Raw genomic sequence first — 14,653 nt, 5'->3', positions numbered from 1 at the left:
TCTGTTGTAGAACAGTCGGAAGCAGCCTTGTGATGTCCTGTACTTGAACTCCTGGGTAGCACCGGGTTTTTGCCTTGGGAACCGAGATGTTTCTCACCATAGAGCTGCCTATGATGACAGCTGGCGATGTTAAGTGGGCCGGTCTCTCAGGACAGACACTTCAAAACCTTATTCCTTATGATTTATTTTTTTTACTCTTTTTTGCTATTTATGAATTCAATGCCTTTCTATGGGCTATAGTAGTAAAGACTAAATTCAATAATTGATCAAGTAAAACTAATTATTAAGAAATGGAGACCTAAAGGGGTCCTAAAATTCTAAATCAAATAGCTAAGTGATCCATGATATGACTACCTTAAAACAATTCCATATGTTAGCTTAGTCTTATTTATTTATTATTATTAAAGAAGGTTGACTAGAGGCTGGCACAGTGGGAGCTGGCCATTTGACTGTGTGCCATTGTTATCACAGGGCCAGTGACAATTGTGACTAAGGCTGTCACAATTACAATGGCAAGGCCTCACTCCTCCTCCTCTTTCTCTATCTTTGCCAGGCCATGCCAACCCCCTTATTGGATACATCTGCACTAACACCACCCACCTACCCTTAGCCTGCACCCACCAACCCCAGCCACCATAACTACCATGCCTTTACAGGCAGGACTCTTCTACCAGGGTGTGTGTGTGTGTGTGTGTGTGTGTGTGTGTGTGTGTGTGTGTGTGTGTGTGTGTGTGTGTGTGTGTGTGTGTGTGTGTGTGTGTGTGTGTGTGTGTGTGTGTGTGTGTGTGTGTGTGTGTGTGTGTGTGTGTGTGTCGTCTTGTGCCGTGAGAAAGAGAGAGAAAGGGTGAAAGGTGAGGGGTTAAGTGACGTTATCTTTGTGTTTGTGTGAGAAGGAGCAGGGTTGTGTGTGCATCTGAAAGAGAGGTTGGGTTGTCACTGTCAGCCTAGTTCCTGTTGCAGAGAGAGACCAGCGTGAGCCCATGTTGGGGTGTAAATTGATTTCTGGGAGCCAGACCCTTAGTAAGAACTGGGAGCTTTGAGGTGGAGGGCAACTTTTACAGATGAAAAATCATCACTTTCCTGTGTGGCTTCTAGTCTCGAGGTTCACTGTCTTCCACAGAAAAATTGTGGGGAAAAAAGTGGATCGCTCTATAAAAGCGGATCGCTCGATAAAAGCAGATTGCTCTATGAAAGCAGCACAAGCCGCGCCGACGACTTGGGAGCTGTCCACCAATGTGGTGCTGAACGAGACACACTTTCAATGTAGCTCTGTACATTCTCTCTCTCTCGCTTTTTCTTTATTTTTCTTTCTCTCTCACACATATAATTATGTAACAGCAACAACTGACTAAATGAATCAATGGATCGATATCTAAAAGAGCCGACGTGTCGATAACTGCATAGGCCTAATGCATCCATGTCGGATTCGGGTTTCCTGTAGAGTTGGAAATAATGGGATTCTAATTTTGGTAGCCTACATTTTTTAAAAATTCGAGCAGCGCTGCAAAATTAATTTCTCACAGAAAATAACATATTTTGTTTCCTCTTGCTGAGAGAAGCAATATTATCTCACCCACACCCATGTGTCAAAACGGCTGTCCATCTCATTATTACACTTGGAACTGTGACAGCAGCAAACCCAGAGCTGGCCAGCTGTAGGCTACGCATCTGGCTAAGAGGCGGGCATGGGCTGGTCTGTGAACGCCCGCGTGGAATAACTTGTGTAGAGAAGGAATGAGGGAGGTGGAGTACAGAGCAGTAGTGTAGTGTAGAAACCGCGTTCTGCCTTCAGTCTCTGGTCCGCGCAGTCTGAGCTCATCAGCCAGCGGTTGGAGTAGAGCTCTGCTTGACGCGCAAAGAGCAGGTCATCAGGCTACTCCCCTACAATGCGCTGCCTGTCAGCGGTGCGGCAACAGCTGTAGCTAGCGCGGTAGAGCGGCACGTCACTTTCATGGTCTCTCCAGCCAAAACTGCACTATCTTTGGACAGTTTGCTAAGTGCGCTTCTTCAGAGAAAGGCTGTTGGTGTCCGGTTTCCCTGAATACCTCTCTCTCTCTCTCTCTCTCTCTCTCTCTCTCTCTCTCTCTCTCTCTCTCTCTCTCTCTCTCTCTCTCTGGCTGGCTCTCCCGGTCTTATCGCGGGGGGCTGGCGTGTGATCTGATCTCCGACCTGTCCTCGCGACTCACCGGGAGGGGGGACACGACACAATCACCACCCAACACGCGCTCGACTGGGGCCAGGCTGTGCGAGTCACGGATCGCTCCCGAGTCGCCCCGCGCGCTCGCCCTTGGGCTTGCGCCCATGGAGGGGGACGTCATGGACAAACTGGGGGACATGGCCTCGGTGTATGAGTTCGACCCGATCACCGGGAACATCCCCGCTACTAAAGTAGAGATCACCGTCTCATGCAGGTAAGTTCTTAACCCCGAGTGGACCGGTAGACTCTGATCTTCAGTTCTAAGTTCTTCCAAAATTGTTCCAAAGCTGTGCTATTCTTAACCGCAGTGGTCCGTGGTCAGTTTTGGACGTTCACGTGTAGGAATATCCCAAGGGTTTTCGTGTACGCTGTGATGTTTTTAAAAGAACATACCGTTAGTTTTACATTTGATAACACACCACTTAGCAAGTCGTCTTCAACTGCTGTTGAGTCCTGACGACTGGCCGCGCGTTATGGTGAGGACAGATAGCCTATGGATCGTAGATATACAATGAGTGTACAAAACATTAAGAACACCTGCTCTTCCCATGACTGGCCAGGTGAATCCAGGTGAAAGATAAGATCCCTTATTGATGTCACTTGGCAACTCAGTATTAGGAAGGTGTCCTTAATATTTTGTACACTCAGTGTATAATCTTGTGATTGTGCATAGCGTCAGTGCAAGATAGGATCAGTGCAGATAGTTCGGGTAACCATTAATCAACTGAGATCATTAGCAAGCACACTGTAGCAGTGTCACATAGTCAATTCAATATTAGGAAGGTGTTCCTAATGTTTGGTATACTCCGTGTAGACTTGTAGGCTAATGGATACGGGAGACTCACTGAGAGTGGAGGGGTTTTGGGTGGGACTGCTATCTGCATTCGTCTAAGGTAGGCTGTGGCTGAATAATACAGGATAGGAAGTTACAGCTGAGATGTCACTATCGCAAGTGCTGTTATCTTTTTCACATCAGCTTTAAAAAAAAAAATAGGGATCAATTCTTTCATTGAGGAAAGTTACACTTGGATTGAAAAAAATGTGTCATTTAAACAGACATGTGCTCTTTGTTTGTTATGTAATTATCACTGTGCTACAGTGCCACTTTCCATCCAGCCGCTCTCCAGAACCTAGCTGGATGAATCACTTTTAATAGATTGGCTGGCTGCACTGTGTCACCATGTATTGGCTAATTATTTAGTTGTTGTTGGTGGTGAATGATGCTCCAGTGTAGAGTACAGGTTGCAGGAATACGTGCACTTTGATGCACCCGCAGTGCACGGTATGTTTGAGTGTGAGTCTGTGGGTCTTTAAGTGATTCGAGAGTCCGCTTAAGTCCACTTTGCAGTGTGTGTGTGTCAAAATCAAATTACATTTTATTGGTTGTGTACAGTACACATATTTTGCAGATATTATTGCAGGTGCTACAAAATGCTTATGTTTCTAGCGCCAACAGTGCAGTGATATCTAACAATACAAAACACACAAATCCATAAAATAAAAATTAAGAAATTAAGAGATATGAGAACGAGAAATCAGTCCGGAATATAAATATGTATATAAAGTGTGTGTACAGCAGTAGTTATATATGATGACTAGAATACAGTATATACATATGAAGTGGGCAAACCAGTACGTAAACATTATTAAAGTGATTAGTGTTCAATAATTATGTACAGTACCTAGGGCACAAGTTGCAGGGTAGAGTACTGGGTGATAGCCGGCTAGTAACAGTGACTATGGTTCAGGGCAGTGTACAGGGCGGAGGCCGGCTAGTGGTGACAATTAACAGTCTGATGGCCTTGAGATAGAAGCTGTTTTTCAGTCTCTCGGTCCCAGCTTTAATGCACCTGCACCGTGGCTCGGGTGGCTGAGGTCCTTGATTATTTGCTTGGCCTTCCTGTGACACCAGGTGCTGTAGATGTCCTGGAGGGCAGGCAGTGTGCACCCGGTGATGCATTAGGCTGACCCCACCTCTGGAGAGCCCTGCGGTTGCGGTCGGTGCAATTGCCGTACTAGGTTGTGATACATTCCGACAGGAAGCTCTCAATGAAGCATCTGTAGAAGTTTGTGGGATTTTTTCTTCTGCCCCCTGAGATTGAAGAGGTGCTGTCGTGCCTTCTTCACCACACTGTCTGTGTGAATGGACCATTTCAGGTTGTCAGGGATTTGCACGCCGAGGAACTTAACGCTTTTCACCTTCTCCACTGCTGCCCTGTTGATGGGAGCATGCTCTCTCTGCCCCCTGAAGTTCACGATCAGCTCCTTCATTTTGTTCATTTTTATACGTTGGAAAAATCCCCCAAAAACTGTTTTTGCTTTGTCATTATGGAATATTGCTTGTGTTGTGGTTAAATGCGGTGCTTCGCGCTTTCAGTTTTGTGCGAATGCTGCCACCTGTCCACAGTTTTAGGTTTGGATAAGTTCCAATAGTCACAGTGGGAACAACAAAATCCTCTATGCACTTCCTGATGAACTCGGTCACCAAGTCAGTGTATAAGCCAATACTATTCTCAGAGGCAACCCAAAACAGTTCCTAGTCCACGTGAACAAAACAATCTTGAAGCATGGATTTCTGATTGGTTAGGCCAACGTTGAACTGAACAGTTCTTACCACAGGTACTTCCATTTTAAGTTTCTGCCTTAAAGAGGGGGGGGGGGGGGCAGCAATGTGGAGGCGTGATCTGATTTGCTGAAGGGTGGGTGGGAGAGGGCCTAGTCGCCACCCCGGAAGGGAAAGGAGCAATTGTGAAGAGCACAGGAGATGTTGATAGAATTTCGGAAGCGTTTTCCTCAGATTTCCTATTTTAAAAGGTCGGATGCGAGAGTTTTTACTCACTAAAGTAACAACACAGTTTGGTGAAAGACTTAGTAACTTAGTTGTAGTCACAATGTGGTTATCTATATCTACAAACATAGTTATATTTTACAGTTTTTACATATTAACTTATTTCCGGATGTCTTCGAAACTACATACAGTGCACTATTTCTCAACGTCATATGGAGAACTGGTGCTGCCTAGCTGGTTCCAGCTGGCTAACGTTAGCTACTAGGCATGCTAGAATGTATTTACATTCCAAACCAAGTGTTGGCGCTGGGGAGCTACTATGTACAGTTGAAGTCAGAAGTTTACATACACCTTAGCCAAATACATTTATACTCAGTTTTTCACAATTCCTGACATTAGTTCTAGTAAGAATTCTTAGGTCAGTTAGGATCACCACTTTATTTTAAGAATGTGAAATGTCAGAATAATGTTAGAGATAATTATCTTTCATATTTTATTTCTTTCATCACATGTTTTATTTCTTTCATCACAAGTTGACATAAACTCAATTAGTATTTGGTAGCATTGCATTTAAATTGTTTAGCGTGGGTCAAACGTTTCGGATAGCCTTCCACAAGCTTTTGGGCCATTCCTCCTGACAGAGCTTGTGTAACTGAGTCAGGTTTGTAGGTCTCCTTGCTCACACATACTTTTCAGTTCTGCCCACAAGTTTTCTATGGGATTGAGGTCAAGACTTTGTGATGGCCATTCCAATACCTTGACTTTGTTGTCCTTAAGCCATTTTGCCACAACTTTGGAAGTATGCTTGGGGTCATTGTCCATTTGGAAGACCAAGCTTTAACTTCCTGACTGATGTCTTGATATATCCCCATAATTTTCCTCCCTCGTGATGCCATCTATTTTGTGAAGTGCACCAATCCCTCTTGCAGCAAAGCACCCCCACAACATGATGCTGCCACCCCCGTGCTTTATGGTTGGGATGGTGTTCTTCGGCTTGCAAGCCTCCCCCTTTTTCCTCCAAACATAACAATGGTCATTACGGCCAAACAGTTTGATTTTTGTTTCGTCAGACCAGAGCACATTTCTCCAAAAAGTACAATCTTTGTCCCCATGTGCAGTTGCAAACCGTAGACTGGCTTTTTTGTGGCGGTTTTTGAGCAGTGGCCTCTTCCTTGCTGAGCAGCCTTTCAGGTTATGTCGATATAGGACTCGTTTTACTGTGGATATAGATACTTTTGTACCTGTTTCCTCCAGCATCTTCACAAGGTCCTTCGCTGTTGTTCTGGGATTGATTTGCACTTTTCGCACCAAGGTACCTTCATCTCCAGGAGACAGAACACGTCTCCTTCCTGCGCGGTATGACGGCTGCATGGTCCCATGGTGTTTATATTTGCGTATTATTGTTTGTACAGATGAACGTGGTACCTTCAGGCGTTTGGAAATTGCTCCCAAGGATCAGCCAAACTTGTGGAGGTCTACAATTATTTTTCTGAGGTCTTGGCTGATTTCTTTTGATTTTCCCATGATGTCAAGCAAAGAGGCACTGAGTTTGAAGGTAGGCCTTGAAATACATCCACAGGTACACCTCCAATTGACTCAAATGATGTCAATAAGCCTATCATAAGCTTCTAAAGCCATGACGTTGTTTTCTGGAATTTTCTAAGCTGTTTAAAGGCACATTCAACTTGACCCACTGGAATTGTGATGCAGTGAATTAAGTTAAATAATCTGTCTGTAAACAATTGTTGGAAAAATTACTTGTCATGCACAAGCAGATGTCCTAACCGACTTGCCAAAACTAGTTTGTTAACAAGAAATTTGTGGAGTGGTTGAAAAACGAGTTTCAATGAATCCAACCTAAGTGTATGTAAACTTCCGACTTCAACTGTACATCCACAAAGAAGAAACCATATACATTCATATGTAAAACTGCATCTCCTTCACGTGTTTGTTTGGTTTTGGCATTCGAGCGAGTGGGATTGTACTTTTTCGTTGATTGTAGCAAGTGCTGTAATACCCACATAGTGCAGTAATACCCACAAGGACGGGGTTTCGACTCATTTGTCTGCAAAAAAAAATGGCTCAGTACATCATGTGCTCCCACCCATCCAGGACATCTACTCGAAACAGTGCCTGAGGAAGGCTGTATCAAGGACCCCACACACCCTAGCCACAAGCTGTTCTCTCCCTTACTGTTGTGCAGATGGTATCAGAGCATGAGTTCTGATAGAAACGGTCTCTGAGCCTTTTGGTATCTACAAGCCATCAGACTGCTGAACACTTGTACTGGACTGACCACCTGCTTTGATTGTCCACACCTTAACAAATATGCACTCATTCATGCACACACCCACACAGACATACACAAACACACATATACATTCATGCTACACACACACACACACTACACACACACACACACACACACACACACACACACATCACAACTGCTGCTGCCAGACTCCTATTATACTGCTCAATTAATACACTTGCCCCCCCTTCCCCAATACACGTGTAAATATTGGACCATAAATTGTGCCTTCCTGTATTATACTTATGCTTAAATGTTTATTCTATTCTACTGCTATTTACTTTGTTTTGTATTCTTATTTTTTATTATTTCTTGGTGTTCTTGCATTGTCGAGAAAGGAATCTACAAGTAAGCGTTTTGTTGAACGACGTATACCATGCAAATCGTGTACACACGACTAATACAACTTGGAACATGAGCTGAAAACCAGCTGCTGTGCTGAGCGTGAATGTGAAGCCTGCAGTCTTTATTTCCTACCGACCTACCGGTACATCGTGAGTGTCAGCAGTGACGGCTTGGTAAATTCAATGTGGACTTACCTCCCTACGGAGTGAGTCCACTGACTAAATCAAATTACAGCATTTAGCTGAATGATTGAGTCAAAATTGCGCAACATCAAGCAGAATAAGACAAAATTGCACCCCACTGGGCACACACTGGTTGAAACAATATCGTTTCCACAGCAATTCATTGAATTTACGTTAAACCAACGTGGAATATATGTTGAATTGATGTCTGTGCCCAGTGGGGGTCACACTTAAAAACGCACTCTTTCAAGTGTGGGTGGGCGGCCCCTCTACCTCTCCATAACTCTCTTTTGTTAAATGTAGGTGTTAAGAAGCACTCAGCCAAATGGAGTGAGTCCACTGACTAAATCAAGACTTAATCCATTTGGCTGAGTGCTTCTTAACACCTATGTTTAACAAAGAGAGTTATGGAGAGGTAGAGGGGGTGCAATTGGGTCTCATTATGCTTGAGGATGTGCAATTTTGGCTCGATCATTCAGCTAAACGCTGTAATTTGATTCAGATGCAGTGGCACCTTTCCTTGTCCCATTGTATTGTACTGCTGGGGTGACTCATCTCTTTTGAGAGGTTTGATTCCATTGGCTTTCAGAGAGTGTTCCAGAAAGATGAGGATATGGGAAAACGTGTGTGTGTGCGTGTGTGTGTGTGTGCGCGTGTGTGTGTGCGTGTGTGTAAGTGATGCGCGGGTCAGCTGTTTGTTCACCCGCCCCGCAATTGCTAATAACCCATCCTCAACCACCAGACTATATGTGATAAAATGAATGTCTGAGGCCCGCACCCGACCTTAACCCACAAATGAGTTGATTGAAAATGCTCCGTAGGCTGCAGTCAGAGATGTCAGAACGAGTTTCTGACAGGGGGTGCAGGATAAAAAAAAAATGTAAAGCCTAATTTAGGTGTTTTGATTTCTGACATTTTGGTAGGCAATTTGCTAGTGAACTCGTCTATAATTAGGCACATGCAGCTTCTCTTCTGTCGTTACTGCTATAGAAGACTAAATTAACTGTTGCTCACCAGAATGATATCATAAATCGATGAATGCTTCAAACTATGCAACCTCTTAAGGATTGGACCCTTTTTTTTCCAATTTCGCCTAAAATGACATACCCATAGATAACTGCCTGTAGCTCAGTACCTGAAGCAAGGATATGCACATTCTTGATACCATTTGAAACGTTGACGTTTGTGGAAATGTGAAAATAATGTAGGTGAATATAACACATTAGATCTGGTAAAAGATAAATCAAAGAAAAAAAACATGCGTTTTCTATTTACTTATTTATTCCATCATCTTTGAAATGCAAGAGAAAGGCCATAAAATAATGTTGCAGTTTGGGAGCAATTTATATTTTGGTGTGTGTGTGTGTGTGTGTGTGTGTGTGTGTGTGTGTGTGTGTGTGTGTGTGTGTGTGTGTGTGTGTGTGTGTGTGTGTGTGCGTGTGCGTGTGCGTGCAAAGGTTCAGCTGGATTCAGGGAAGCATTGCAATACTGCACAGTATTTTGTATGAAGTCTGCCCAAATCTGGCAAATTGGTCAATTGATACATTTTCAAGTACATAACTACAGGGAACATACATTTTGTATTACCATATAATTTGTGTAAGTTTACACACTCCCAGGAATGTCGTACATGATGGATCATTAGCTTATACAATAACTTTCACACGACTAGATGGCCGGGCGGGGTGGGTGTGGTGCCAGACACAGTAGGGGTTCACAAACTGTAGAACCCAGCTCCTACATTTGAATATAAAAATAGATTTTATCAAACAAAACTATGCTACATTTTTATCTCTGGGACTCTCAGGATGACAAATCAGAGCAAGATTACTGACTGTAAGTACATTATTTACCTGCAGAGGTGAATGTATCAGACCAGTTGGTTGCCGTGATAAAATGTTGTTGTTGTTGTGCACTCTTGTGAGGCTAGTTGGACGTACTGCCAAATTCTCTAAAAATACATTGGAGGAAGCTTATTGTAGAGAAATGAACATTAAATTCTCTAGCAACAGCTCTGGTGGACATGTCCATGGGAGGGAATAGCGGGGGGAGCAGGTAGCTGATTAGTGGTGGCTATTTAGCTGCCTGATGGTCTGAGGGTAGAAACTATTGGCCAGTCTTTCAGTTTTTGCCGTGATGTTCCTGCACTGCCGCATCTGAGTGATTGAAGCGGGGAGAACAGGGCATGGCTAGGGTGGCTGGGGTCCCTGATGATCTTCTTGGCCTTCTTGTGATACCTGGTGTTGTAGGTGTCCTGTAGGGCACCCAAATGGTGCTTTCGGCTGCACGTATAAATCTCTGAAGAGCCTTGAGGTCCGTGGTACATCACAGCCTGCTGTACCAGGCTTTGATATAGCTCGACAGTCTGCTCTCGATGTTGCTCCAGTAGAACACTGTGAGGGAAGTTCTTTAGCATACTGAGGTTAAAGAGTCGCTGTCGTGCCTTCTTCACTATGATGTCCATGTCCGTAATTAGACCATTTCAGCTTCTCTGAGATGTGTACGCCGAGGAATTTGAAGATATTGACTTCTCCACGGGGCCCCGTTGATGAGGATGGGGTCGTGTCCAGCCTGGTTCCTCCTGAAGTCCATAATCAGCGCCTTTATTTTGCTAACATTGAGGGAGAGGTTGTTTACTTGGCACCACGCCGTCAGAGTGTCTACATCCTCCCTGTGGGCTGTCTCATTGTTGCTGGTGATCAGGTCTAATATTATCATGTCATCAGTGAACTTGATGATGGAGTTGGAACTGTGTGAGGCCATGCAGTCGTGGGTATACAGAGAATACAGGAGGGGACTTAGGATGCACCCTTGTGGGGCCCCCATGTTGAGGATCAGTGTCGAGGAGATAATGTTCTGAAATGGTAATGAAAATAAGAGAAATAGGGAATGGATAGCATCCACTTCTCATATTTTGTCAACCCATTTTTCACTACCATGTTTTTATGTTTGGATTTGTATTTTGTAATGGATGCTTCTTTTATGCTCCTTTTATGTTGCCTACCTTCACCACCTGGGGGCGGCTCGTCAGGAAGTCTAGGACCCAGTTACATAGGGAGGAGTTCAGACCCAGGGCTGTGAGCTTTGTTATGAGCTTATAGGGCACTATGGTACTGAAGGCTGAGCTGTAGTCGATGACCAGCATTCTCACATACTGTATGCATTCCTTTTGTCCAGGTGGGTACGGGCAGTGTACAGTGCAATGGCGATTGTGAGGCAACATATTCATTGACATTATCTCCAGAGGCAACCCGGAACATATTCCAATCTTGAAATGTATATTCCAATCTTGAATTCTGATTGGTCGGACCAACACTGTACAGACCTGATCACCAGAGGTTCCCTCTTGAGTCTTTGTTTGTAGGCAGTGAGAATCAAGATGGAGTCATGGTCGGATTTTCCGAAAGGAGGACGGGAGAGGGCCTTATACCCGTGTTTAAAAGGCGTGTAGCAGTGGTCAAGAGTAGAATTTCTGAGCGTTAGACAGTCAATGAGTTGGTAATAATTTGGGAGCACGGATCTCAAATTACTTTTGTTTAAACACCCCGCAACAATGAACGCTGCCTCCGGGAATCCAGTCTCCAGTTTGTTCAGGGTCCTCTCTCTTTGAGAGCCTTTTTGTTGTCGGCTTGGTGCGGGATGTGCACAGCCATGGCGATAATCCCGGTTAACTCTTTCGGAAGTTAAAAAGGAAGACGTTTTATGACCAAGTATTCCAAGTCGGCGGAGCAGAAACTCGCAAGATAGGAGCCCGCTTCCTATCCGCTCGAAAAACTGTTAAATCCTTCCGGTTGTATATAATCCATCTGGGTGATGGAAGAAAGCCAAGTCTCAGAAAAACAGAGTATGTTGCCGGATCTGATGTTCCTCTGGAAGGAGATCCTCGCTCTGAAGTCATCAAGGTGGTAAATTAAAGATTGAACATTGGCAAGTAGTATTCTCCATTACTGTTCCCGAGCAGAAATGTACAAGGGGTTTATCGTTCTACTGCAAGAAATGCTTAATTAATAATAGTTCATATAATATTAGGCTATGTGAAAAGGTTATAGACCTACAGTCAGTGTCCAGATTTCAGTTAGGTCATTATTCGATTTAACCCATCTGAACAGACTGGAGTTTTCTTGATGTGCCATATTTGAAGTCCCAGTCTTGTGACTCTCTAATTTGTATAGCGTCACACATACCATAGTCGACAATGCTATCATCCTCTTTTACCATTTCACAAAATCTTTCCCAAACATTACTGTTCTGGCCCTCCCTTCACTTTATTTTCAACTGTCCATTTCATAGCCTTTTCTCTTATTGAATTCAACTCCGACATTGTCCTTTTTGCCTCACTGGATCATCAAGGACTTTTGCTGCCCAAGTTCCCAAAAGCCTGCAGATTGGCGTGTATTTGCCAAGCGTACAGTTAGGAGGCCCTGAAGTTTAGGCTTACACACTATTTGCAGGTACACATTTTGAAACAAAAACCTCAATGTAGCATATAGATCAATTGCACAAGAATTATACATTCATAGATTTTTAATGGATTGTTTTCTCTTTATTTAACCCGCCCGCCAAACACCCGCCCTTCATCCACACAATATTTAATGACCCTAAATCCACCTGCCCCACAGATATAACCAAGGGGACTGCGGTTGTGGGTCAACCCACCTATCACTAGTGTGTGTGTGTGTGCCTGTGTCTGTGGTATAATATTGTCACACCTGGAAGTGGTGAAGATGTGTCTTGAGTTGGTGTAGATGGCATTGATGGGGCTCTCATGACCCGTGACCTCTCCTATGGGGGTGAAGCTGTCAACTGCCATTTATGGTGCAAAACAATTAATCTTTGAATAGAATTTCTCCATGTCTGTGACACCAAATGACACATTGCATCAACCTGGCCTTCCAAAACTATACAGACATCATACATCAATCTGTCACACTTCTCAAGTACGTCCACATCCAACCGTTTAATATTTCAAGGCATTACAAATCTATCTTAATGGCTTTTGTTAAGGCTGTGAATGAAATGGCAGTGAATAAAATACATTCAGGATGTATTACTGGCAGGGTTCTAATCTATATTGTAACAGTATATTTTCTCCCCTGACACCACACGGTACACACACACACACAAACACACACACACACACACACACACACACACACACACACACACACACACACACACACACACACACACACACACACACACACACACACACAGTAATCATAACCATTCAGTGCTGATACATACTGTCAGAGACTACCAAAGGGAGTAAACTACCGGGCCTGTTGAAAATGTCTGGTTATCATAATGGGTGGTACATGTGGGATGGAATATAGAATGTTGATTTTAGAACATCCTATAATATTTATATACAATAATGTATTTTTGCAGAAGACAGCTTTTGTGAGTAAAGGTTTGATAGCCTCCTGAGTATTATTTTTTTACATCACATACAGTACCAGTGAAAAGTTTGGACACACCTACTCATTCAAGGGTTTTTCTTTATTGTATTATTTTCTACATTTGTAGAATAATAGTGAAGACATCAACACTATGAAATAACACATATGGAATCATGTAGTAACCAACAAAGTGTTAAACAGATGAAAATATATTTGAGACTCTTCAAAGTAGCCACTCTTTGCCTTGATGACAGCTTTGCACACTCTTGGCTGGGGAACACTGCTGCACACAGCTATGTTCAGGTCTTTTCAGAGATGTTCGATCGAATTCAAGTCTGGGCTCTGGCGTGGCATTTCAAGGACATTCAGAGACTTGTCTCGAAGCCACTCCTGCGTTGTCTTGGCTGTGTGCTTAGGGTCACTGTCCTGTTGGAAGGTGAACCTTTGCATCAGTGTGAGGCCCTGAGTGCTCCAGAGTGCTCTTTATCAAGGATCTCTCTGTACTTTGTTCCGTTCAAATTTGCCTTGATCCTGACTAGTCTCCCAGTCCCTGCTGCTGAAAAACATCCCCACATCATGACGCTGCCACCACCATGCTTCACTGTAGGGATGGTGCCAGGTTTCCTCCAGACGTGACGCTTGGCATTCAGGCCAAAGAGTTCAATATTGGTTTCATCAGACCAGAGAATCTTGTTTCTCATGGTCTGAGAGTCTTTAGGTGTCTTTTGGCAAACTCCAAGCAGGATGTCATGTGCCTTTTACTGAGGAGTGGCTTCAGTCTGACCACTCTACCGTAAAGGCCTGATTGGTGGAGTGCTGCAGAGATGGTTGTCCTTTTGAAAGGTTCTCCCATCTCCACAGAGGAAGCCTAGATCTCTGTCAGACTGACCTTCGGGTTCTTGGTCACCTCCCTGACCAAGGATCTTCTCCCCCGATTGCTCAGTTTGGCCGGGCGGCCAGCTCTACGAAGAGTCTTGCTGGTTCCAAACTTCTTCCAATTAAGAATGATGCAGGCCACTGTGTTCTTGGGGACCTTCAATGCTGCAGAAATGTTTTGGTACCCTTCCCCAGATCTGTGCCTCGACACAATCCTGTCCTTCGACCTCATGGCCTGTTTTTTTCTCCGACATGCTGTGTCAACTGTGGGACCTTATATAGACAGGTGTGTGCCTTTTTACAAATCATGTCCAATCAATTTAATTTAGCACAGGTTGAGTCCAATCAAGTTGTAGAAACATGATCAATGGAAACAGGATGCACCGGAGCTCAATTTCGAGCCTCATAGCAAAGGGTCTGAATACTTATGTAAATAAGGTATTTCAGTTTTTTTCTTTTATATATATATTTGTTAAAATGTATTAATTATTGTATTTTCGGTTTATCATTAGGGGGTATTGTGTGTAGAATTAAAATTATATTTAATCAATTTTA

General features: G+C 43.7%; 1 protein-coding gene across 2 annotated transcripts in view; it reads left to right on the top strand.

Moving 5' to 3' along the window:
* The first annotated feature begins 1,195 nt into the window (after nt 1-1,195).
* LOC110527714 (copine-5) overlaps nt 1,196-14,653 on the top strand; it is a 192,855-nt gene continuing 179,397 nt past the window's right edge. For both annotated transcript variants that reach the window (XM_036983207.2, XM_036983206.2), the window contains exon 1: nt 1,196-2,411. In XM_036983207.2, coding sequence (XP_036839102.1) covers nt 2,302-2,411 — 110 coding nt within the window. In that variant the 5' untranslated portion in view covers nt 1,196-2,301. The remainder of the gene's footprint in view (nt 2,412-14,653) is intronic.

This window comes from Oncorhynchus mykiss, chromosome 7 (assembly GCF_057628025.1).
Source record: "Oncorhynchus mykiss isolate SJ-2025 chromosome 7, ASM5762802v1, whole genome shotgun sequence".
Taxonomy (NCBI): Eukaryota; Metazoa; Chordata; class Actinopteri; order Salmoniformes; family Salmonidae; genus Oncorhynchus; species Oncorhynchus mykiss.
This window is presented reverse-complemented; position numbering and strand designations above follow the sequence as displayed.